At 42.9% G+C, this 25,909-nt stretch overlaps 1 protein-coding gene across 2 annotated transcripts; it reads right to left on the bottom strand.

The window, feature by feature from the left end:
• Nucleotides 1-676: 676 nt before the first annotated feature.
• Nucleotides 677-25,447, bottom strand: LOC311111075 (myosin heavy chain, fast skeletal muscle-like; the record flags this gene model as incomplete). Of its 2 annotated transcripts, none has more annotated exons than XM_084189071.1 (39): nucleotides 677-697; nucleotides 2,126-2,257; nucleotides 2,733-2,828; nucleotides 2,917-3,021; nucleotides 3,314-3,484; nucleotides 3,623-3,748; nucleotides 3,907-4,110; nucleotides 4,311-4,619; nucleotides 5,606-5,730; nucleotides 6,046-6,211; nucleotides 6,347-6,530; nucleotides 6,681-6,877; nucleotides 7,021-7,139; nucleotides 7,312-7,438; nucleotides 7,540-7,929; nucleotides 8,290-8,380; nucleotides 8,566-8,711; nucleotides 8,810-8,986; nucleotides 9,311-9,553; nucleotides 9,804-10,059; nucleotides 14,454-14,590; nucleotides 14,975-15,098; nucleotides 15,341-15,458; nucleotides 15,563-15,650; nucleotides 15,744-15,808; nucleotides 16,253-16,556; nucleotides 16,781-16,951; nucleotides 17,046-17,195; nucleotides 17,349-17,467; nucleotides 17,836-17,974; nucleotides 18,406-18,509; nucleotides 19,357-19,455; nucleotides 19,595-19,655; nucleotides 19,832-19,924; nucleotides 20,031-20,139; nucleotides 20,403-20,430; nucleotides 24,455-24,611; nucleotides 24,747-24,893; nucleotides 25,232-25,447. In XM_084189071.1, the coding sequence occupies 39 exons, from the start codon at nucleotides 25,445-25,447 to the stop codon at nucleotides 677-679; spliced, it is 5,814 nt and encodes a 1,937-aa protein (XP_084045197.1). The 2 variants fall into 2 exon arrangements, with proteins under 2 accessions (XP_084045197.1, XP_084045198.1); XM_084189072.1 differs by having other exon boundaries at nucleotides 24,747-24,881.
• Nucleotides 25,448-25,909: the final 462 nt, after the last annotated feature.

Genomic DNA, 25,909 nt, shown 5'->3' with positions numbered 1-25,909 from the left:
TTAACTTATAAATCAATATCACATTTTTCATTATTTTCCCATGTATATGCGCATAATCTCGGTTAACCCAGAACTAAAATCTTGCGTAATTTGGTTAGATGATCAATTACCATTTATTTTCACGTAGTCTGGCCACATGAGATTATTGTGTGCATTATCTGGCACAAAATTAAAATGCAAAAATTAGGTTTGTTGAATCCTGAGAACTTTGTTCATGAGAATTTTCCGCACAGTCACCAAAGTGTTCTCTCTCCATTGCTACCATGGTTATGCATATGCTTCTCATATTTGTTTCTTTTCTAAACATTTCAATTTGGCCTTGTCCATACAGGCCAATACCCCCGAGTGTAAAGGGTTAAAACAATTATTTTGATGTTATGGATGCTCAGTCCTTGCATCCATAGCTCTGTCTATGAATTGTATGGCATCCCTCAGCTGTTTACCAAAAAAATTGGCTGTTTTGTTGGGGTGTTATTGACGTTGCTTGAATCTCAGATTGCTCCTTTAATTCAAGTACAATATTTCTATGGTATGAAAAAAGCTGTTTTCTGAGTAATAAGTCCACAGTCACAAAGGAAGTTTATGTAGGTCAACATGTTTTTAATCAATGCTCAACATTTCACCATGAAAATCATATTTTATGCATCAAAGGAAATTGATCAGACTTTGGTCTTGTTTATTCAGCAGCTTCTTTTCCCTGTAAGAAGAAATACAGAATATAATGGATCAGTATTAATAATGAACATGATAAATATATGGATAGACTTGGATAGAATATAATGGATCAGTATTAATAATGAACATGATAAATATATGGACAGACTTGGATAGAATATAATGGATCAGTATTAAAAATGAACATGATAAATATATGGATAGACTTGGATAGAATATAATGGATCAGTATTAATAATGAACATGATAAATATATGGATAGACTTGGATAGAATATAATGGATCAGTATTAATAATGAACATGATAAATATATGGATAGACTTGGATAGAATATAATGGATCAGTATTAATAATGAACATGATAAATATATGGATAGACTTGGATAGAATATAATGGATCAGTATTAATAATGAACATGATAAATATATGGATAGACTTGGATAGAATATAATGGATCAGTATTAATAATGAACATGATAAATATATGGACAGACTTGGATAGAATATAATGGATCAGTATTAATAATGAACATGATAAATATATGGATAGACTTGGATAGAATATAATGGATCAGTATTATTAATGAACATGATAAATATATGGATAGACTTGGATATAATATAATGGATCAGTATTAATAATGAACATGATAAATATATGGATAGACTTGGATAGAATATAATGGATCAGTATTAATAATGAACATGATAAATATATGGATAGACTTGGATAGAATATAATGGATCAGTATTAATAATGAACATGATAAATATATGGATAGACTTGGATAGAATATAATGGATCAGTATTAATAATGAACATGATAAATATATGGACAGACTTGGATAGAATATAATGGATCAGTATTAATAATGAACATGATAAATATATGGATAGACTTGGATAGAATATAATGGATCAGTATTAATAATGAACATGATAAATATATGGATAGACTTGGATAGAATATAATGGATCAGTATTAATAATGAACATGATAAATATATGGACAGACTTGGATAGAATATAATGGATCAGTATTAATAATGAACATGATAAATATATGGATAGACTTGGATAGAATATAATGGATCAGTATTAATAATGAACATGATAAATATATGGATAGACTTGGATAGAATATAATGGATCAGTATTAATAATGAACATGATAAATATATGAACACCTGGAAATAATATAATGGATAAAGCATTTAAGACTCAGCGCTCAGCTTTGATTTTGATTTTGAACCAACTAAATTTGGATTAATCTTTTATTTAGATTTTATATTAACCCTGTCCTGAAATGTGTTTTTCAGAGATCTTAAATACCTTTGAGTGAGTGTAAAATGTCAGTATTGACTACTGTGAAGAATGAATCATAGGTGGTGTTGATGTGGTCATATTTGAACACGAGTCAAGTGTACGTTTAGCAGCAGTTCTGTACCTTTCCAGTGTCGCGGGTCTTGGCTCTGAGCTTGTTGACCTGAGTCTCAGCGATGTCAGCACGCTCCTCAGCCTCCTCCAGCTCATGCTGAACCTTCCTGAACTTAGACATGTGGCTGTTGGCTGCTTCCTCCTGGGTGAGGAAAACAGAGGAGAACATAACATCAGTATTCAAAGTTTAAGCTTCAGATAGCAAATTAATATTATTTTAAAAGTTTTTTTATTGATATATTTAGGATAGCAATGTATATAGGGAGATAGATGATATAGCAGAGAAAGTGAGTGGTGGAACAGAGGGATCAAACTGCTGCCTCCAGGGACATATGTGATATAGGGGCGGCAGCACTACCACTAGACCAGCCCCCAGCACTAAGCTAAATAATATTCAACCCTCTCTCTTTTAAATTGGTAACACATAGGCAGAGGAGTCACTGTGCATACATTTCTTCAGCAATTACTTGCTTCAGCAATTACTTGCACTATCAACTGAGTCATTGTTGACTGATGTGCAGTAGCAACACTTCAACTAAACTGCCTGGACATGAAGTTTTGTAATGTCTACTAGGGAACGTAAGCTTTCAGAGTATTTGACTAAGTCTGTGACTCACCGCTTCCTCAGCCTGCCTCTTGTAGGCCTTCACTTTCAACTGCAGCTTATCTACCAGGTCCTGAAGTCTGCCAACGTTCTTCTTATCCTCCTCAGTCTGTGGGAGAAGATCAAAGAATCAATACCCCATAGTTTAATACACAAACCAGTGTGCTTTAGTGTGTGAAGAAGGCACATGTTCTTACCTGGTAAGTGAGCTCCTTGACTCTGCGCTCATACTTGCGGACTCCCTTGACTGCGTCTACACCTCTTCTCTGCTCGGCCTCCACCTCAGTCTCGAGCTCACGCACCTTTGTGGAAGAAATAAAGGTAGGCATTTATGTGAGGTGGTGAAATCAGACGTAACAAATCTTTGTAAAAACAGAAGTATATTCTTCTGCTAGTCAAGGAGGCACAATTGTTGTCTGTTCCTATGTATTTTTACCATTTTAATTAGAGGGGTCTATAATGAAAACAACTACTTTTCCTTATGTAGGTGGGTTATTGAGAGAAAAAGTCGTTAAACCAGTCTCCTGTGTATTTTTATATGATCAAATACATTTCCAGCAATCTGTCTTTCAATACACCCTGCTGTTAACTCACCCTGGACTCCAGTTTCTGGAGCTGCTTCTTGCCTCCCTTCATGGCCAGATTCTCAGCCTCATCCAGGCGGTGCTGCAGGTCCTTGACTGTGACCTCCAGGTTCTTCTTCATCCTCTCCAGGTGAGAGCTGGTGTCCTGCTCCTTCTTCAGCTCCTCAGCCATCATGGCCGCCTGGAATGGTACTTAGTTTAATTTATGCACCAACTGGCACCACTCATAAAGCCCCCTTGAGATCTTTGGTGTGGTTAACCAGCCCAGCTACCATTGGCCCTTGGGGACAAATCTAGTTGATGTAATTCAAGGACTCACATCAGTGATGGCCTTCTTGGCCTTCTCCTCTGCATTCCTGGCCTCCTGGACGATGTCGTCCACCTCTCCCTGCACCTGAACCAGGTCAGTCTCCAGCTTCTTCTTGGTGTTCAGAAGGCTGGTGTTCTGAAGGAGGAAACAAGGCCATTTCTTTGACTCTCAAGAGAACTTACAAGTCACAAGGCAGAAATTATGAAAATCTAAAAGCAGGCACTGTTGAATTCTATGTGTGTGTAAACGGTATGCTTGGTTGAGTTTAATTAGAAATGGCTTTTGACCCGTACCTGGGAGTGCAGCAGTCCGACGCGCTCGCTGGCGTCTACCAGCTCAGTCTCAGCCACTTTGCGGCCTCTCTCTGTCTGCTCCAGAGCAACTCTCAGCTCCTCAATTTCAGACACCATCAGACCGTTTCTGCGCTCCACCATGGCTGCCTGCTCCTTCATATCCTCTGAGAGGCGGACAGCGTCATCAAGGTGCAATTGGGCATCCTGGGGATCACAATGACATAGTATCATTAAACTTGTGGAAGTAGGGTTGATAGGATTGGTGATCATTGGTAAACATTTCCACAATATCTACAGTATATTAGTCCACTATTCCATTCCTCTGTTCTATTGTTTTCTACTGATTCACAAACAAATCCCTCCCCATGATCAGATTTTTGAGCCTGATGTCCCAGTCCCTTTACCTTGAGCTGTCCCTGGACGTTCCTCAGCTGTTTCTGGGCCTCAGCGGCCTGCCTGTTGGCGTGGCTCAGCTGGATCTCCATCTCGTTCAGGTCTCCCTCCATCTTCTTCTTCACCCTCAGGGCGTCATTCCTGCTCCTGACCTCAGAGTCCAGGGTGCTCTGCATGGAGTCAACCACCCTCTGGCTGTTCCTCTTGATCTGCTCCATCTCCTCGTCCTTCTCAGCGATCTTCCTGTCCACCTCACCCTTGATCTGGTTCAGCTCCAGCTGCACACGCAGAATCTTGGATTCCTCGTGCTCCAGTGTGCCCTGGACAAAGAGAAGCAGTCAGGTGAATTGACCCTTCACTAAGCCCCGTCCCCCTTGGTTACTGTTGCAACCTCGGACAACATTTTCCTGGGAAGTCCAATTCCCCATTCTAACAATGATCTCAAACTGTGTTTTAAATACACAATTAAATTAACCACTTCCCCTCAGGTATGTTGTGGTACTGTCATTAGAGCTGCTTCATGGGGATCCTGGTAAATGTATTTTTGTAGTGTGGCTAGCCACTGAATGGCTCTGAATTCACTTAGCATGCAGTCAAAGGTATAACTACTTTTGGAGCTGACTAGTGGGCTCAAATCGTATCCTGATGTTTGAAAGCAGATGGGAGTTGTATTCATAACATGACTAACTTAGCTAGCCAACTTTTGGAGCTAACTAGTGGGCTCAAATCGTATCCTGATATTTGAAAGCAGATGGGAGTTGTATTCATAACATGACTAACTTAGCTAGCCAATGTACATGTGTATATATTTCGAGAAAACAACTTACATGGCTAGCTAGCAACGTTTGGTGGTCTATGAGACAGAGCTAGCAAACAATGTAACAAAAGTATAATATCGGATTCGAAATATACTCCATGAACAGGCTCTGCATTTCAGGAAACAAGTAGCAAGTAACCCTGGTGAGCTGTACAATTATATAGCCAATTAAACCAAAAAAAAAAAAAAGACAACTGTCTGTTTTTCCTACTGCCATCACTGGCAATGTCTTTGAAACAAGAGCTTGTCCGATGTGTCCGACTCGACGACATTTGCTATCCATTGGAGAACTGCGATTGGTTGCCCACAATGTTAGAGCGGGGCTTAGCGAAGGGTCGCTTGTGCTCAATACATTTGGATGTGTATAACACAAGGAATTACATACTGTATAAATGACTACAATAAACAGCAATAAAGGGGAGCATTAGACTGTAGCTGGTATTGGCTAGTGTAACACTGCTTTTCCTATCAAACAGCTGTAGTTTGTACCTCAGCCTCCTCCAGAGCGGTCTGGATCTCAGACTTCTCTGTCTCCACGGTCTTCTTAGCCTTCTCCAGCTCATGGATGCTCTTGCCAGTCTCTCCGATCTGCTCAGTCAGGTCAGAGATCTCCTCTGCACACACAAACATAGGAGCTGTTTAGACTTGGGAGATTTTCAGCGGATATCACCAGTGCACTGAAGTTTATATTGAATCAAAATAACAGTTAATTCATTAACAGCACTTCATACTGTCTTGCTAATCTAATTGCCCCCCACATCCTTGGGTGGTTCAAAGGAATACCAATTACATGTTCCCAAAAAGTATATTTTATACTTTACATGAGATGGTTTAATAGTAATTTTGATATAATGTTGATGATTACAGTTAATTCCATTTTCAAACACTAGTCAAACATCAGTCAAATAGAACTGCTGTCAAATGCTCACGTTGCAGGTTCTTGTTCTCTCTCTTCAGAGTCTCCAGATGATCCAGAGCCTCCTCGTAGGAGTTCTTCATCTTGAAGAGTTCAGTGCTCATAGAGCGAGCCTCCTTCTGAGCTCCTTCCAGCTCAGCCTGACCCTCCTCATACTTCTGCTTCCACTCTGCCAGAACCTAGGGAAATACATGGGATTTTCATTAGAACTCATTGATGGAGAGTTTTGATTCAGAAATATGCTACAATTATACTACAACTGATCAAATAGCAGACAGAAAATATCACCTAGAGTGAGGTTTATAAATGTTCACCTTGTCAAAGTTCCTCTGCTTCTTGTCGAGGTTGGCGGCCATTGCGTTGGCTCTCTCAACGTCAATCATGAGGTCCTCCACCTCTCCCTGCAGTCTCTGCTTGGTCTTCTCCAGGGAGGCGCACTTTGAGTTGGTCGCCTCAATGGTCTCCTCAGCCTCCTGCAGACGCTGGGCCAGTTTCTTCCTGTTGGACAACAGAAGGTGGTGTTATGGTGAGCAATTTGCTGTGAGACAAATGTTGCACTACATATTGACATAACCTTTTCTCAGAGCCCCCTATCACCCTCACCATCCACACCATTTATTTGAGTTTTTGCAACTGCATGCAACTCACTTGGCCTCCTCCAGCTCCTCTGTGCGCTGGATGGCATCAGTTTCATACTTAGTCCTCCACTGAGCCACCTCACTGTTGGCCTTAGACATGCCGCGCTGCAGCTCTGCCTTGGCCTCCTGCTCCTCCTCAAACTGCTCTCTCAGGAGGTCACAGTCATGGCGGGCAGACTGGACACCGTGGGCCAGTGCATTTTTAGCCTGAGAAAGAAAGAAAGACAAAGAGAGATTAGATAGAGAGTAAAACAAATGGCAGTAGAAGTCTTTAAGGGTGGCGAAGTCACCGTCTATATGTATATAGAGCTCTAAATTGTGGTGGGTGGTCTCCATTTTGGGTCCCTTACCTTGACCTCCTCCTCAATCTGCCTCTTCAGTTCCTCCACCTGCTGGGTGAAGGCCTGTTTTCCTCTGTTAAGCTGAGACACCAGGGCTTCCTTCTCCTCCAGCTGGCGGCCAAACTCACCTGCAGGGAAAGAGTGACCTCTTGTTAATGGGGTCTCTGTTCTCTAAGATTGAAAATGTATTTGAGGTATTGTAGGGCAGAAACTATGTGGACTGGATTTAGAGCCCCAACACTTGTTATTGTTTACTACTGAAGTGTGCTACATTGGTTTGTTGTTCATTGTTGATGGTACCATTTTCTGTCAGGAGTCTGGCCCTCTGTCCGCTGATGTCGTTGACCTGGCGAGCATTCTCATCATTCTTAGTCTTGATCTCGCTCAGCTGGTCCTCAAGAGTACGGCACATCTTCTCCAGATTGCCCTGTTAGTGAAACATATGCGACTCCTGTCAACTTCAGTTTACTTGAATGGTAATGTAGTTGGCCCTCCTCAACACTGCTTGACCAAAACATCACTACTCACCTTAGCCTTGGCGACAGCCTCCATGTTGCTGGAGAGGTCATCAATCTCCATCTTGTACTCACTCTTCTCCTTCTCCAGCTTCTGCTTTACGCGCTGCAGGTTGTCGATCTGCTCCCCGAGCTCAGCCACACTGTCGGCCTGCTTCTTGCGCAGAGCGGCGGCTGTGGCCTCGTGCTGCAGGGTGGACTCTTCAAGATCACGACGCAGCTTCTGGAACTCAGCCTCACGCTTCTTGTTCATCTCAATCTGAGCAGCAGTGGCGCCTCCGGCCTCCTCCAGCCTCTCGCTGATCTCCTCAAGTTCCCTGGAGAGGTCGGCCCTCTGCTTCTCAACCTTAGCCCTGGCAGCACGCTCAGCCTCAATTTCCTCCTCCAGCTCCTCAATACGGGCCTAGAACAGGGGGCAGGAGCAGGGGGGATGAACACTACAATACAGTTGAAACAATTGAACCTCACTACATAATAATAGTATGTACAGTATATTTAGCATAAATGTGTTAATACATAGCCAGTTACACTAACATATTTACTATATTAATTAGACAGTGTCCCAAGTGCGGAACTAACACCGGTAAGAAGCACCATCTTTCCATAGAAAGAAGCACCATCATGAAGCACCATCTTCCATCTTACTGAGCCGTCAGAAGCCACCAGGAAAAATGTGTGCTACCATAAGAAATGTGTCCGTTTTTTTCAGGAAATGATTCAGGTGTGTGCTTTCCTGGACACGAGCTTAGATCCTGTACTGTACCTGGAGTTCCTTGATCTTCTTCTGCAGCTGAGCTCCCAGAGACTGCTCATCCTCAATCTTGCTGAGGAGCTGGGTGGTCTCAAACTCCTTCCTAACAAACACAAACACGTTGATTGCAAAGTTCGATTTGGTTAGATAGTGTAAAGGGAGCCTATATTACCATTCTCTTTGCTTTTAAGAATCACATACAAATTCATAATTACAAGAATGAGCCAATAACAGCCATTATTTTGATCAAGATGGCAGGTAATACTGTGGTAATTGATTTGTGTTTACTTCTTGATTTTCTCATCAGACTGCTGCTTGTCATTCTCCAGGTCCATTATGGACTCCTGGGCCAGTTTCAGATCTCCCTCCAGCTTTCTCTTGGCTCTCTCAAGGTCCATACGGAGCTTCTTCTCTTGCTCCAGAGAACCCTCAAGCTACAAGATAAAAATACACATATATTGGTCAAATCTAAACAATTGAAGATAATATCATCTTACATACTATCATGGCCAAAATGTCAAACTCCACTCACGTCGTCCACTTGCTGTTCCAGCTTGGTCTTGGCCTTGGTCAGAGTGTTGACTTTGTCCTCCTCTGCCTGCAGGTCGTCCAGTGTCTGCTGGTGGGCCTCTTGGAGGGCTTTCTTCTCCTTGGTCAGCTTGGCAACACTCTCATCCACAGACGCCATCTCCTCTGTCAGGTTTTTAACCTGAAAACGGCAACAACAAAATTAGTCTTTGGTCACTTCACCATGAAGGGGAGATTTAGTTTAATTAATATTAGAAGTGTGTCAACAAGTGCTGTACTATAGATTCAACACTAGATGGCACTGTACTTCATTCCGGTGTATTGAGGGGAAGTCATAAACGAGGGGGGAACAGAACATGTAATGAATGTGTGGATTACCCCACAAATGAAATTACACTATTTTGTGTCTTAGTTTTTACAGCACACCACAAAAAGACTTGAAGTCCATTTCTGTTTTGAGTTGATTATTGTTTGGATTATTGTTTGGTTAGACTGTCTACGAAACCTTGTTTTCAGTGGCGTGCTTCTCCTTCTCCACTTTGGCCAGGGTGAGCTCCAGGTCATCAATGTCCTTCTTCAGCTCAGAGCACTCATCCTCCAGCTTCCTCTTCTTGGCAGTCAACTCAGCATTCATCTCCTCCTCATCCTCCAGCCTCTCGGTCGTCTCTTTGAGTTTGGCCTCCAGCTGGATCTTGCTCTTGATGAGCCCCTCGCACCTTTCCTCAGCATCGTTCAGATTCTCTGAATCCTGGTTTCAGAGCAGGAGAAAATATCATTGGCCTCTCTTTGTGTATCAAAATATAAATTTAGTTTGGTCAAATAGGTCAGTGCAAATCAATTTAAATGTGTGAAATATAAATATATACCATGGGCAATACATTTTTTTGAGATTGCCAAAGTGTGCGTGTGTTCACATGTGCAGATGTTTGTGTGATTGTGGTCGTGTCTATGTTCATTTGTGTATAAATGTGCTCTAATGAGTGTCGTTGCTCACTCACAGCTGCGACTTGAAGCGCCAGGTCATTCTTCTCCTGCACCATGGACACCATCTTCTCCTCCAACTCCTTCTTCTTGGCCAGAGCCTTGGCCAGGTCCGTCTGCATCTTCTCATAGTTCTCCTTCATGTTGGCCAGCTCCTTCTCAGTCTCAGCACTCTTCAGCAGGGGCTTGATCTTGAAGTACACCTTCATCCATGGCCAGGTCTTCACATTCATGAATGAGCGGATGTTGTACTGGATGGTGAAGACAGAATCTCTGGTCGACAGAAAGGATGGAGTGGCATGGTGAGTGGCATGGTGAGTGACATGGTGAGTGGCATGGTGAGTGGCATGGTAAGTGGCATGGTGAGTGGCATGGTGAGTGGCATGGTGAGTGGCATGGTGAGTGACATGGTGAGTGGCATGGTAAGTGGCATGGTGAGTGGCATGGTGAGTGGCATGGTGAGTGACATGGTGAGTGGCATGGTGAGTGGCATGGTGAGTGGCATGGTGAGTGGCATGGTGAGTGGCATGGTGAGTGACATGGTGAGTGGCATGGTGAATGGCATGGTGAGTGGCATGGTGAGTGGCATGGTGAGTGGCATGGTGAATGGCATGGTGAGTGACATGGTGAGTGGCATGCTTAAAGATCTCCTCCAGTGATTTTAGAACTTTTCCTGTGGAAAAGCGATATCCCAAGTATAAATACAGTACAGTACACACACTAAAGGGTAAAAATATACATTTTGAAGAAAATAGTGTGAACTGCAGACTTCAAAGAAACTTCAAGGAGTTGGTCTGATGGTGGCTTTTCAAGTGGAGTTCCAGGTCTCTGGCAGCCTCTGGAACTTCCATTCTGCGGCCAACAAGGCAGAGTTCATCTCAGCCTATGCTACCCTCCAGTCCCTCGACTTCTTGGCGCTGACGGAAACATGGATTACCACAGAAAATACTCCTACTGCTCTTTCCTCGTCTAACCATGTGTTCTCGCATACCCCGAGAGCATCTGGTCGGCGCGGCGGTGGCACAGGAATCCTCATCTCTCTAAAGTGGACATTCTCTCTTTTTCCCCTGACCCATCTGTCTATCTCCTCATTTGAATGCCATGCTGTCACAGTCACTAGCCCATTCAAGCTTAACATCCTTGTCATTTATCGCCCCCCAGGTTCCCTTGGAGAGTTCATCAATGAGCTTGACGCCTTGATAAGTTCCTTTCCTGAGGATGGCTCACCCCTCACAGTTCTGGGTGACGTTAACCTCCCTTCGTCTGCCTTTGACTAATTTCTCTCTGCCTCCTTCTTTCCACTCCTTTCCTCTTTTGACCTCAACCTCTCACCGTCCCCCCCTACTCATAAGACAGGCAATATGCTTGACCTCATCTTTACTAGATGCTGTTCTTCTACTAATCTCACTGCAACTCCCCTCCAAGTCTCCGACCACTACTTTGTATCCTTTTCTCTCTCGCTCTCCTCCAACACTACTCACTCTGCCCCTACTCAGATGATAATGGATGAGTACTCCTCATAATGGATGAGTACATGGATGAGTACATGATAATGGATGAGATAATGGATGAGTACTCCTGAGTGGCGCAGTGGTCTAAGGCACTGCATCGCAGTGCTAACTGTGCCACTAGAGATCCTGGGTCGAATCCAGGCTCTGTCGCAGCCGGCCGCGACCGGGAGACTCATGGGCGGCGCACAATTGGTCCAGCGTCGTCCAGGGTAGGGGAGGGAATGGCCGGCAGGGATGTAGCTCAGTTGATAGAGCATGGCGTTTGCAACGCCAGGGTTGTGGGTTCGATTCCCACGGGGGGCCAGTATTAAAAAAAAAGATGTATTCACTAACTGTAAGTCGCTCTGGATAAGAGCGTCTGCTAAATGACTAAAATGTAAAATGTAATAATGTGCCGTCGCAACCTTCACTCTCCCACTACTCTCTCCTCTTCCATCCTATCATCTCTTCCCTCTGCTAAATCCTTCTCCCTCTGATCTCCTGATTGTGCCTCCTCAACCCTCCTCTCCTCCCTTTCTGCATCTTTTGACTCTCTATGTCCCCTATCCTCCCGGCCGGCTCGGTCCTCCCCTCCTGCTCCGTGGCTTGACGACTCATTGCGAGCTCACAAAAGAGGGCTCCGGGCAGCCGAGCGGAAATGGAGGAAAACTAGACTCCCTGCGGACCTGTCATCTTTTCACTCCCTCCTCTCTACATTCTCTTCCTCTGTTTCCGCTGCTAAAGCCACTTTCTACCACTCTAAATTTCAAGCCTCTGCCTCTAACCCTAGGAAGCTCTTTGCCACCTTCTCCTCCCTGCTGAATCCTCCTCCCCCTCCCTCCTCCCTCTCTGTGGATGACTTCGTCAACTATTTTGAAAAGAAGGTTGACGACATCCGATCCCCATTTATTAAGTCAAATGACACCGCTGGTCCTGCTCACACTGCCCTACCCTATGCTTTGACTTCTTTCTCCCCTCTCTCTCCAGATGAAATCTTGCGACTTGTGACGGCCAGACGCCCAACAACCTGCCCGCTTGACCCTATCCCCTCCTCTCTTCTCCAGACCATTTCCAGAGACCTTCTCCCTTACCTCACCTTGCTCATCAACTCATCCTTGACCGCTGGCCATGTCCCTTCAGTCTTCAAGAGAGCGAGAGTTGCACCCCTCCTCAAAAAACCTACACTCGATCCCTCCGATGTCAACAACTACAGACCAGTATCCCTTCTTTCTTTTCTCTCCAAAACTCTTGAGCGTGCCGTCTCTAGTCAACTCTCCTGCTATCTCTCTCAGAATGACCTTCTTGATCCAAACCAGTCAGGTTTCAAGACTGGTCATTCAACTGAGACTGCTCTTCTCTGTGTCATGGAGGCTCTCCGCACTGCTAAAGCTAACTCTCTCTCCTCTGCTCTTATCCTTCTAGACCTATCTGCTGCCTTTGATACTGTGAACCATCAGATCCCCCTCTCCACCCTCTCCGAGTTGGACATCTCCGGCGCTGCTCACTCTTGGATTGCGTCCTACCTGACAGGTCGCTCCTACCAGGTGGCGTGGCGAGAATCTGTCTCCGCACCACGTGCTCTCACCACTGGTGTCCCCCAGGGCTCAGTTCTAGGCCCTCTCCTTTTCTCTCTATACACCAAGTCACTTGGCTCTGTCATATCCTCACATGGTCTCTCCTATCATTGCTACGCAGACTACACACAACTAATTTTCTCCTTTCCCCCTTCTGATAACCAGGTGGCGAATCGCATCTCTGCATGTCTGGCAGACATATCAGTGTGGATGTCGGATCACCACCTCAAGCTGAACGTCGGCAAGACGGAGCTGCTCTTCCTCCCTGGGAAGGACTACCCGCTCCATGATCTCGCCATCACGGTTGACAACTCCATTGTGTCCTCCTCCCAGAGTGCAAAGAGCCTTGGCGTGACCCTGGACAACACCCTGTCGTTCTCTGCTAACATCAAAGCGGTGACCCGATCCTGCAGGTTCATGCTCCACAACATTCGCAGAGTACGACCCTACCTTACACAGAAAGTGGCACAGGTCCTAATCCAGGCACTTGTCATCTCCCGTCTGGATTACTGCAACTCACTGTTGGCTGGGCTCCCTGCCTGTGCCATTAAACCCCTACAACTTATCCAGAACGCCGCAGCCCATCTGGTGTTCAACCTTCCCAAGTTGTCTCATGTCACCCCGCTCCTCCGCACACTCCACTGGCTTCCAGTTGAGGCTCACATCTACTACAAGACCATGGTGCTTGCCTACGGAGCTGTGAGGGGAACGGCACCTCCTTACCTTCAGGCTCTGTTCAGACCCTACACCCCCTCAGCCCAGTCACCCGCTCAGCCCAGTCAAAGCTATTTGCTGCTCTGGCACCCCAATGGTGGAACAAGCTCCCTCACGACGCCAGGACAGCGGAGTCACTGACCACCTTCTGGAGACACTTGAAACCCCACCTCTTTAAGGAATACCTGGGATAGGATAAAGTAATCCTTCTACCCCCCCCCCCCCCCTCCCCCACCATTAAAAAAAATAAGAAAAAAAGTGGTTGTCCCACTTGCTATCATAAGTTGAATGCACCAATTTGTAAGTCGCTCTGGATAAGAGCGTCTGCTAAATGATGTAAATGTAAAATGTAAATGTCTGATGGTGGCTTTGTGATGTCATCGGCCTCCCCCCTTGCTTGAGGAACAATAGAGGAGCAATAGAGAACAAAAGAGGAAAGCCCCACCCCTCACTTGTGCCATGCCATGAGGATACCTGGAGCACCTAATGAGATGTGCCTTTTGTTAAGTAAATCAGGTGTTTAATGAGGTGAAAAGGAGACTGGGGTAGGACTTTAAAGCTACGTTCTGGGATTCAAAGAATAACAAAACGGGGACCAATGCCACTTTTTGCATACAGCTGAGGAATTGGGCTTGGGAAATGTAACCCCACTTACATTTGTAGACAGCTCTCTAGATGAAAGGACTGACAGGTAATGCTAAGATCAGGAGGAGTCATATTCTTCAAGAATGAATGGGTAAATATCACAAATTTAAATAACAATTGAACAGCTTGTTAAATCCCAAACTGCTGCTATAACACACTTTCTCATTGTGAACAACTCACAGCATAATGCTTTACATTCAGGTGGTTGACAGAATTCTTTGCCAAGTTGTCTACTATTCCTCACCTCCTCTCCATCATCTTGGTGAACTCTCTCCTCATGAGGAATCCACGGCTGAGAGCCTGGACCATGCCGACCAGAGAGGCCAGCTTCTCATCTCTCATCTCCTCAAGGACACCCAGCAGACCAGCTTTGAAGAACACCTGACACAGGTAAACATGGTCAATTATGGAACCTCTGTCAGATGGTGACAGATAGAAAGGGTTGAATCAAAAGAGAGGAACAACGCCACTAGATTGATTTCACCAACATAAATATTGCAGTGCTTACAAACAAAACATGGGTTAGGTTGTTTATAAGTTGTAAGTTATTTTACAGTTGTAGATGAATAATGTACACTGATACAGATAAGAGCAGCCACACCACTCTGACACAATGCACATGATAATTAATTGAGATTTTTTCAAATTCTTAAAAAATAACGAAAAGATGGATAGATCAACTGGAGAGACATTGAATGGTTAGAATTTATATCATCATTGAGGTTGTGTTTTATTGTTAGCTTTTGCTGGGGGTATTTGACTGACCTTGGTGTGTCCAAACTTGTAATCCTCATGATTCACATCAATGGACCCAAGCAGCTTCTCAGAAGCTTTCTTGTTGTCCATGAACTGGCCCTCGGGGATGACACTGGCATTCAGTACTTTGTACCTGAATGAGGAGACATGTTTAACATGTGGTAAAATTTAACAAATGTCAAGTTATAATAGGTTGGTTATATTTCGTTAACGATAAGGCTATTCTGATGTTGGGAAAACCCTTAGAGAAGATATTTCTGTGTGTCTGTCTGTTTGTGTGTGTGTGTGTGTGTGTGTGTGTGATTGTGTGCGTGTGTGATTCTGTGTGTGTGTGTGCGTGCATGCAGGAATTGATTTGTGTTTGTGTGTGTGTACCTCTGCTTGAAGTCAGCATAGATGATTCTGCTGGGGAAGCCCTTTCTGCAGATCCTGATACCTTCTAGAACACCATTACACCTGAGCTGGTGGATAACCAGGAAGTTCTCCATCAGACCTGGAAACACAAACCAAGTCTCATTAACAGGTTAAAGATTGGTTCGTTAAGGTTACTGATACTGTACTGATAAGATGTCATATTTAACTAAATATTTCTTGTACCTGGAGTCTTTGTCTCGTTGGGGATCAGGCAGCGCACAAAGTGAGGATGAGTGCTCCTCAAGTTGGTCATCAGCTTGCCCAAGTTCTCCTTTAAGAGGGTTACAAACCATTTTCTCAGAGATCATTTCTGATAATCAATGCACCTTTTGAAAGCCTGAATATACACATTTTAAAAGCTCACCCTGAACTGGGAGGACACAGTCTGCATGGAACCACCCTTCTTCTTGCCTCCTTTCTTGGTTGTATCTGTTAAAATGGGGAAAAGTGATATATGATTCTAAATTAGAGAATATCAGGTTAACTTCACACTTATCTTAATGCAAATGCTGCCAATGAGATTGTGTAAAATAACACCTATTGTATGAGTAAATTAACAGAGCGGCACGTCTTGCTCTTCATTGTAATCAGAGGGCTGATATAAATACTATGCATGCCAGTCCCTCTTGGCTAAGGGTTGAGGAGAGACTGACTGCATCACTTCTTCTTTTTAGAAGAAACATTAATATGTTGAAAATCCCAAATTGTTTGCATAGTCAACTTACACACAGCTTTGACACACACACTTACCCCACCAGACATGCCACCAGGGGTCTTTTCACAGTCCCCAAATCCAGAACAAATTCAAGAAATGTAAATGTTACAACTGCAGATTAACCCTTTCAAGGAGTTTTAATATGATGCTAGTCTTACCCTCAGGTGGGGCAGCGACGTACAGGGTAGCCATAAGTTTGACTGAGGACTTCCCGTACAGCTGAAGAACTGAGTCGTTCAGGGGGTCCTTGTTCTTGTCCAGCCAGCCAGTGATGTTGTAGTCCACCGTGCCGGCGTAGTGAACCAGGGAGAAGTGGGCCTCTGCCTTGCCTTTAGCAGGCTTGGGCTTCTCAAACGCCTTGTTTTTCCCAAGATGCTGGTCATACAGCTTGTTCTTGAAGGAAGTGTCTGAAGCCTTGGGGAACATGCACTCCTCTTCAAGGATGGAGAAGATGCCCAATGGCTTTATGAAAAGAGATGTATATCAAATTAGTGATATTTACATTTAGGATCACATGTATTCCTTTATCAAGCATGCTATTATCAGCGTATCTTCAATTAGGGGCACAAAATAGGAAACAGAATTCTCAACAGTCAGATACCTTGTACCACTGTGATAATATCTCACACAGCGCTCTCTATGAGCTTTGCTGTTGTGGTCCATTACAATCCTGACAGACAGTTTACCTTCTCAATAAGCTCAATGCAGGCAGCCAAGTCCATGCCGAAGTCAATGAAGGCCCAGACGATTCCCTCCTTCTTGTACTCCTCTTGTTCAAGGACGAACATGGTGTGGTTGAAAAACTGTTGCAGTTTCTCATTGGTGAAGTTGATGCACAGCTGCTCCATGCTGTTGTACTGTTGATGGAATTTCAAAAGGGATCATTTCATCATACAGGGCTGTAATCCATCTCAATCACAACTAATTGTCTTGTTCTGGTCTCATACTCACATCAAAGATCTCAAACCCGGCAATGTCAAGAACACCGATATAGAACTGCCTTGGATTCTTGGTGTCCAACATCTCGTTGATACGGATGACCATCCACAAGAACATCCTCTCATAGATGGACTTGGCCAGAGCACTGACTGAGTTATTAACCTGCAATGATAATACCTCAAATGAATACATGAGACATTGACCATGTATAGTGAGAAGGTGAGAAGACATCACTATTCAAAACAAGCAACGCACTAATCACCAAAAGATTTCCGGTGCTTAGAAAATGGCAAATGCTGTGTTTGGCCGCCTTACCTGAGGCACAGTCTGTCCCTTGGTCACATACTCGTTGCCGACCTTCACTCTGGGGTAGCAGAGAGCCTTCAACATCTCAGCTGAGTTCAGGCCCAGCAGGTAGCCGATTTTATCAGCCACTGGAGAGAGAACCAACAACAACAGACTCAGGAACACAAGATCACTTGATTCTGATGTCACACTGACAAAAGGGTTTGGCTGTGTTTTCTGTGGGTTCGTTGAACCCACATTGATAATTTCAAATCATTTCTGGAGGTTGGAATTTGGTCTCCATAAATGATCTCCTGCCGGACTTTGATGAGGCGCTGTCTGTCTTACATATTGTATATCTATGAGTGGGACTGGAAATGGGACTAATGCTTTACGTTTTGTATATCTATATTTGGGACTTGGAATGGGACAAATTCTTTACATATTGTATATCTATGAGTGGGACTGGGAATGGGACTAATGCTTTACATATTGTATATCTATGAGTGGGACTCACCCTCTGTGCCGTCTGGCTCGGCCTGCTCCTCACGCTGCTTCTGCTTGAATTTCAAGTTGCCGTGGTGCAATACAGCTCCTGTCAGCTTGTAGATGCTAATCTTCTCATCATTATTGAAGCCCAGGATTGTAATGGCATCCTGGTATTTGACAGGAAGTACAACAGTGATGAACTGAACGGTAGTTTGCTCACTTACAGTCCACTACAGTTCTGTGCTCTCACCAGAACAAATGGGATGGATATATATGACTGGCTTTCACAGAGCCACATGATTACGCTTGGCCAACACTAGTAGATGACAGCACAAAAGGAGTTTTACACAGTTTCACAGGGCACTTAGTGGCCCTCTCTTGTGGATGTCTTACATGTGTGTGCCTCAAGGTGAAGTGTGAAGTCATGAAGAATGCCTTGAGGCTCATGCCTAACTAACACAAGGCATTTAGAATCTGACAAGAAAATACATAAAAATTCCCAGCTGTTACCAAGTTGGAATTGAACAGTGCATTCAGTGTGTATGGTGGTTCTACCCATTCCATATCTAGAGTTTGGTTAGCCCTTTGTTTGACTCACGTCTGTGGCATCCAGCTCTTCCTTGTCGTTGATGCTGGCCACGGTGATCTGACCCTGGCTGCACATGGGGAAGTCATAGGGGTTGGTGGTGATGAGCGCCATTTCTATGGACAATGGAGAATGTCTTGTCATTTAAATCTCTTAGAATTGTGCACACTATTAATGTTCATAGTGCCCTGTAGCTCAGTTGGTAGAGCATGGCGCTTGCAACGCCAGGGTTGTGGGTTCGATTCCCACGTGGGGCCAGGGGGGCCAGTATGAAAATGTATGCACTCACTAACTGTAAGTCGCTCTGGAAAAGAGTGTCTGCTAAATGACTAAAATTTAAAATTGTGCAGTCCTACCTTTACAGTATCTCTCCCTCCTTTACTCAATAGATGGACTCAAGTACGTCACCATTAGGGTTTCAAAACTATCGGAAATTTATCAAAGTTACTGGAATCTTCAGTAATTAAATTAAATTGAATAATTACATTTCATGCTGAAACCCTGATATTAAACACCAATGGTACTCACTAAGTTCATGGTTTATATTTAGGATAATGTTTTACAGATTTGTCATTCTATTTTCTATTTTAAAATCATATTATATTAGTAATTGTTTCATATTTTACTTGTGATAAGGCCACACAGAGGGCCAGAGATAATGACAGACCCCTGGGATAATCTGAAACACCCAAAAGGGCCACTGGATGTTTTACATAAAATCCTTGAAAGATACCAAAATGCTGGTAGTTTACTGGTAAACTTGGAAAAGTTTCCAGTAAAATACCCTCCATTTGCAAACCTAATCACAGTGCATTACTTTCTTAAAGACCTAATCCATATCTAGATGCCTTGTTACATTGGATGTACTCATTGTAATACTATTAATAGTCCGGACTGTGGACATTTTTTAAAAGTTTCACAGATGGGGGTGGGAAACATGTCCTCTGAAACTCTTTGCCATACCAACGATCTCAGGTTTATGATTGGTCATCATCTGGAAGAAGATGTGGTAGCCTCTCTCATCGGGAAGCTGGAAGGACACTCTGGACTTCTCTAGCAGGTCTGAGAGAGAAAGAGAGAGAGATTGACAAAGAGAGAGAGAGAGAGAGAGAGAGAATTAGATAATTAGATAATTATGATCTCCCCAAAAAAATCTGTGTGAATTTAGTAAAGCATTGAGAAAAAATCAAAATCAACTCACAGGTCTCAATGTCAGCTTTAGCCAGTTTGCTACCTTGGAAGTGAATCCTGATAAATTTACCCTATAGTAGAGCATGGGGGTTAGAAATAGGTCAACTAAATACATCTAACATTTAACTTTGATAGACCCCTTTAAATGTTACAGAATGTTGGACATCTATTGATATAACAAAAGGGAACTACTGAAATAAATGTTTCCAATCTAAGGTCACTTTCACAGTATGCCCTTCATACTTACAAAGCGAGACGAGTTGTCGTTCCTCACTGTCTTGGCATTACCATAAGCCTCCAGCAGAGGGTTAGCTGCAATGATCTGATCCTCAAGAGACCCCTGATTGAGACAAACACAAGTTGCTCAGAAACTGGTAAAGTTCGTTTTTCTCAATCACTTGAACACAGCCCACCAAACTGAAATGTGTTAGAAAGGTAAAACCTACCTGCATTTTGCCTGGCTCTGCTTCCTTCTTGGCACCAGAAACTGCAATGGTGGCGAAGTACTGGATGACACGCTTGGTGTTGACAGTCTTTCCTGCACCGGATTCTCCACTGGTTAATATGACAGAGAAAGAGGGGTTTTAGTCACATGTTTGAATGTCAGATTGGCTTTCACTAAGAAATAGCATTGAAAAATATACTGTTGACCTGTTTTCTTACATAAGTAAATCATTAACAAATATTCCCACTCATCGACTCATTCCTGTGCATAGCCTAATCCATTCATTATGTCATATATTTTCATCACACCCAAGTGACCCAACATATTGCAGCAGAAACACTTTCTCAAGTGAGATTTTTAGTACACAACTCACGTAATCAGGACGGACTGGTTCTCCTGGTCTGTAACCAAAAAACATATTGCTTATCATACTCGAGCAACATTCTGGGTACATTATTGAATTCATAGCATCATTATGAATTTCATTTAGGAACATTTTCATTCAAGGTTACTGAAATCAGATATTACCAGCAAACTGTTCCAACCTAGACTAGAAAACAGTAGATAACTCTCTAAAACATATTTTAACTTCCATCCATCCATGCATCCATCAATCCATCCATCAATCTATCCATTAATCCATCCATCAATCCATCCATCAATCCATCCATCAATCCATCCATCAATCCATCCATCCATTAATCCATCCATAACCACTTATGGACTTTGAGATCCAAGAAGGAAGTTGACCCCAGCAAAATGTAGGAAGGTTGTGGCTTTTTAACACATTCCAGTTTTCTTGGCTGTGTAAACTTTTTCTCCACCTGTGAATCCTGTTTCAAGAAAAGTGTTCAAGCAATCGAGAAAACTGACTTGACCACTTTACCAGATTCTGAGCAACTTGTGTTTGTCTCCATCAGTGGCCTCTTAAGGATCTGATCAACGCAGCTTACCCTCTGCTGGAAGCTTACGGTAATGCCAAGACAGTGAGGAACGACAACTCCATATCAACATAGGACAATTTAAATGTTTCTGTATCTCTTGCTACCTCTGTCCCTAAGCAGTTTGATTGTCTCGTTCTTAACGTGGGCCTTGGTCATAATAACCAGCTGACACTAATGGGAGTTCATCACCCTCCCTCGGCTCTCTCATGTGCTCTTAACAATTTATCTGAATTGGTATCTAAGTGTGGTCAATCTGAACTATTTATGATGGGTGCTTTTATTGACTGGAGGTCACCAGTGTCAGATACGCTGAAAGATATTTGCTCTGAGCTAAACCTGTCTCAGCTGATAACTGAGCTGACACGGCCAAATCCTAAAGATCCATCGAAATCTACCCTGATTTATCTTATTTTCACAATAACGCCAGATGAATATGTTGCTGGTGGGGTTTTCCCACAGGATTTTTGTGACCGTTGCCCAGTTGTCTGTGTCAGAGATGTGAAAATGTGTACATCTAAGCCTCGTGTAATCACTAAGAGGCACTTTAAAAACGTTAGTGAACAAGCTTTTTTTTACATGATCTATAACTTAGTGACCTTGACAGTGTCTCAGCTAACCCTGAACCTGATTTGTCTTTAAGCTTTTTTCCAAATATCTTCAATACTATTGTAGATAATCATTGCCCCTTCAAAACTGATTCATCTGAAGTCATTCATAAGAGAATTGTTGCCTTGGTCAAGGCCAGGAACACAGGCTTAGGCCCGTTTTGGTAATCTTTTAGACAACTGAGGACTCAATGTGTAAGACTGACCAAGAAAGCTAAATCTGATTATTTTGTAAATTCTCTTTCTGATTGTAATGGGAACCCGGCTAAATTCTGGAAAACTGTCAAATCTCTAAAGGGTTGCACTTCCTACTCTCTGACCCAACTAATTCATTCAGACTCTGGCCCCATTACGGACAAAAATGCTATCATTGATGCATTTAATCATCTTTTTATTCCAGCTGGCTATAATTTGAAAGAGCATCTAACCCTTGTATCTCTGAGAGTGGGCTGAACGCTGATTCAGGAATTTTGCAGATTGAAAACAGTAGTCAAGATTTTGCATTTCAGTAAATCACAGAAAAATAAGTCCTTGATGCCTTACTTTCTATAGATACCTAGATATCCACAGGGGCTGACCAATTGGAGCCGGGTCTGCTCAAGTGTGCTGCCCCCCGCATTGCTGGCTCAGTAACCCATATCTTCAATCTAACATTGTTCACAGGAAATATTCCAAAAGTATGTAAAACAGCTTATGTGCTGCCAGTCCATAAGGGCAGGAATAGTAGTTATCTTGATAATTATCGTATCATCTCCAGGCTTCCATGCTAAGATTCTCAAATCAAAACAAGCAACTTCACACTTTTTATCTGAGCATAGTACTTTAAATATAAATCAATCAGGGTTTAGGCCAGGGCACAGCACTAATCACAGCAACCACATTAGTTGCTAATGATATTGTCAACGCTTTAGACACTAAACTGAATTGTGCCGCCTTGTTTGTGGACCTTTTCCAAAGAGTTTGATACTGTTGATCATGCTATTTTATTGAACAAGTTGTCCTCGATTGACCTGAGCTTTGACGCCTGCTTATGGTTTCACGATTATCTTAGCGACAGAACTCAAGCCATCGTAATTGATGGGGTTAAGTCCGAATTTCTTGAGGTACATAAAGGGTCGATACTAGGACCTGTTCTTTTCACCATTTATATAAATGCTATCTGTTAAAAATTGTACATTTCTTCTATATGCGAAATTTGCTATTATGTACACAATTGTTCCGACTGCTGACCTGGCTGTGTCAAGGCTACTGTCTGATCTGCAGCTGTAAAGGAAGCCCTTACTGATTTAAAAACTTGTGCATAATATTGTCAAAACTAAATACATGTTGTTTTCAAGTTCTTGTAAGATTATTTCAGATGGATTACATTTTCACACATCAGATGGTTTTATAATTAAACGAGTCCCTGCATACAAATACCTTGTTATTTTTTATTTGAAAATGATTCATCATTTAAAACACATACGAATGAGCTTGTTAAGAAACTACGTTTTAAAGTGTGCTTTTTTTTGTTTTTTTTACAGAAACAGATCTTGTCTCTCTCTAGTCAGCAGGAAGCAGATTGTGCAGTCAGCCTTTCTACCTGTTCCTGATTATGGTGATAGTATTTATCAAAGTGCAGCTGCTTCTACTCTTAAACTCATGGAGGCCGTTTTTCATAACGCCATGATTCGTTTTATCACAGGAGACAGTTTTATTAGTCATCTCTGTGTTCTTTACCATAATGCCCTTCGTTTTATCACAGGAGACAGTTTTATTACTCATCTCTGTGTTCTTTACCATAATGCCCTTCGTTTTATCACAGGAGACAGTTTTATTAGTCATCTCTGTGTTCTTTACCATAATGCCCTTCATTTTATCACAGGAGACAGTTTTATTACTCATCTCTGTGTTCTTTACCATAACGCCCTTCGTTTTATCACAGGAGACAGTTTTATTAGTCATCTCTGTGTTCTTTACCATAACGCCCTTCATTTTATCACAGGAGACAGTTTTATTACTCATCTCTGTGTTCTTTACCATAACGCCCTTCGTTTTATCACAGGAGACAGTTTTATTAGTCATCTCTGTGTTCTTTACCATAACGCCCTTCATTTTATCACAGGAGACAGTTTTATTACTCATCTCTGTGTTCTTTACCATAATGCCCTTCGTTTTATCACAGGAGACAGTTTTATTAGTCATCTCTGTGTTCTTTACCATAATGCCCTTCATTTTATCACAGGAGACAGTTTTATTACTCATCTCTGTGTTCTTTACCATAACGCCCTTCGTTTTATCACAGGAGACCGTTGTATTACTCATCTCTGTGTTCTTTACCATAATGCCCTTCGTTTTATCACAGGAGACCGTTGTATTACTCATCTCTGTGTTCTTTACCATAATGCCCTTCGTTTTATCACAGGAGACCGTTGTATTACTCATCACTGTGTTCTTTACCATAATGCCCTTCGTTTTATCACAGGAGACCGTTGTATTAATCATCTCTGTGTTCTTTACCAAAAGGTCGCCTGGACCTCTTTGATGTCACGTTGATCACATCGTTACGCTCTATTTGTTTACAAAGCCCTGCTCCACAAGCTTCCGACTGACCTAACGTCACTGTTAAGATTTAAAATGACTAGTTACCAAAACCCTGTTCACAGGGTCGGTTAATAACTCTGGAGACTCCTTTGGTGTGTAAATAGCTAGGGACGCCAGCATTTAGATTTCTTGCCCCACATGTTTGGAAAGATGAATCCAAAATGCATTTAGAATAGATGTGTTAGTGACCCTGGGGCACATCCATCCATCCATCCATCCATCCATCCATCCATCCATCCATCCATCCATCCATCCATCCATCCATCCATCCATCCATCCATGAGAGCTCGTACCAATCTGCATGAACTGAAAGGCGTTGTCAGAGACTGAGAAGATATGGGGTGGAGCCTCCATCCTCTTCTTCCCTCTGTAGGCGTTGACAACCTCCATGTCGTACACAGGAAGCCACTTGTAGGGGTTCACCGTGGCACAGAAGAGCCCAGAGTAGGTCTGGATGAAAGGGATTCAACTAAATTAGGGGATTAGCTCAATCAGATTGACTTTTACCTGGATTTATGTGAGGATGTAGGTGTGTGTTTCTCAGGTTCATGTGTGTGTGTGTGTAAGTTTATGCAGGTATCTTACATAGATCATCCATGCTGCATAACGCTCTTTGAGGTTATACAACACAGAGGCTTCATTCAGGTAGGTCATCATGGCCATGTCCTCAATCTTGTCGTACTTAGGTGGGTTCATCTGGTAGACGTCTGCGTCTTTGAACTCTTTTCCTGCCTGAAACCGTCAAAAATATACATGACTGAATGCTTTTTGCTCATTAAATACGAGTTCAATCTTTAAATATATATTTTTAACTGCATACCCCCATCTAATCCAACTACTTTGTTATCACCCACTGACACATACATGGTGATTCTTAACTAGTCCATATACATTTGTAATTAGCAGCGATAAAATGTATGTGTTTGAAGGTTATATTCTGCTTACAAAAAAAACCAGAGGAATCCTTCTCAATCTATCTTTTGTTACTGATTTCATTTTGCCTGTTGGCATGTTTGGATAATTTTGATGTTTATTTCAAGAAATGGAGTACTTGCACAAATCAGGCTTACCTCCTTAGTGCCGTCAGGATGCGTGACTGTTACAGTACACTTCCCTTCGGCCCTGGCAGTGACCAGACCCTTAAGGTACAGCTCCTTGGTGTCTGACACATAGCAGGCGTTCTTTGAATCAAACGGTGCGGTTTGTGCCTCCATCCTCTCCTTCTCAGGCTTACGGAGGTATATGGCAGCCTTGCCGTAGATTTGCATCTCCGCGTCCGTACTCATGGTGACGGATCACTAGGAAAGAGATGAGACAAGAAAACATGATTGACTCTGTGGTGCTTCCTCCCCAGTGAACAGAGCTGTGAGTGGTATCTCTCACAGAACATTTGTCACTTTTCTTATGAAGACTCAAACTATGTCTCACCTTCTTTTTCCCCTCCTACAGATGAATTTGTACTTCTTGGAGGACCCTGGGAAACATTAGGGTGTTGTGAATACACACAAAAAACATTTGAATGGCATCATTCAACACAATCATTACGGCCAATTCAACTACAGGTGCAACTTGTAACATTCATTTTCCTATTGGCAACTCACTTTACTACACATTCTGTCAAGAATTCAAATAAAACCCCTAAAAACCCAGTTACATTCTAGACCACCCCCTCAATTTACAAACAGCAGGAGCACTACATTTGACCCTAAAAAAAAGCTACAGGTTTGAAGTAAAACACATTTAAAGCA

The sequence above is a fragment of the Coregonus lavaretus genome (assembly GCF_964263955.1).
Source record: "Coregonus lavaretus genome assembly, contig: SUPER_36_unloc_1, whole genome shotgun sequence".
In the NCBI taxonomy this organism is placed as follows: domain Eukaryota; kingdom Metazoa; phylum Chordata; class Actinopteri; order Salmoniformes; family Salmonidae; genus Coregonus; species Coregonus lavaretus.
The sequence above is the reverse complement of the archived record's forward strand: the minus strand, read 5'-3'. Positions and strand labels throughout refer to the sequence as shown.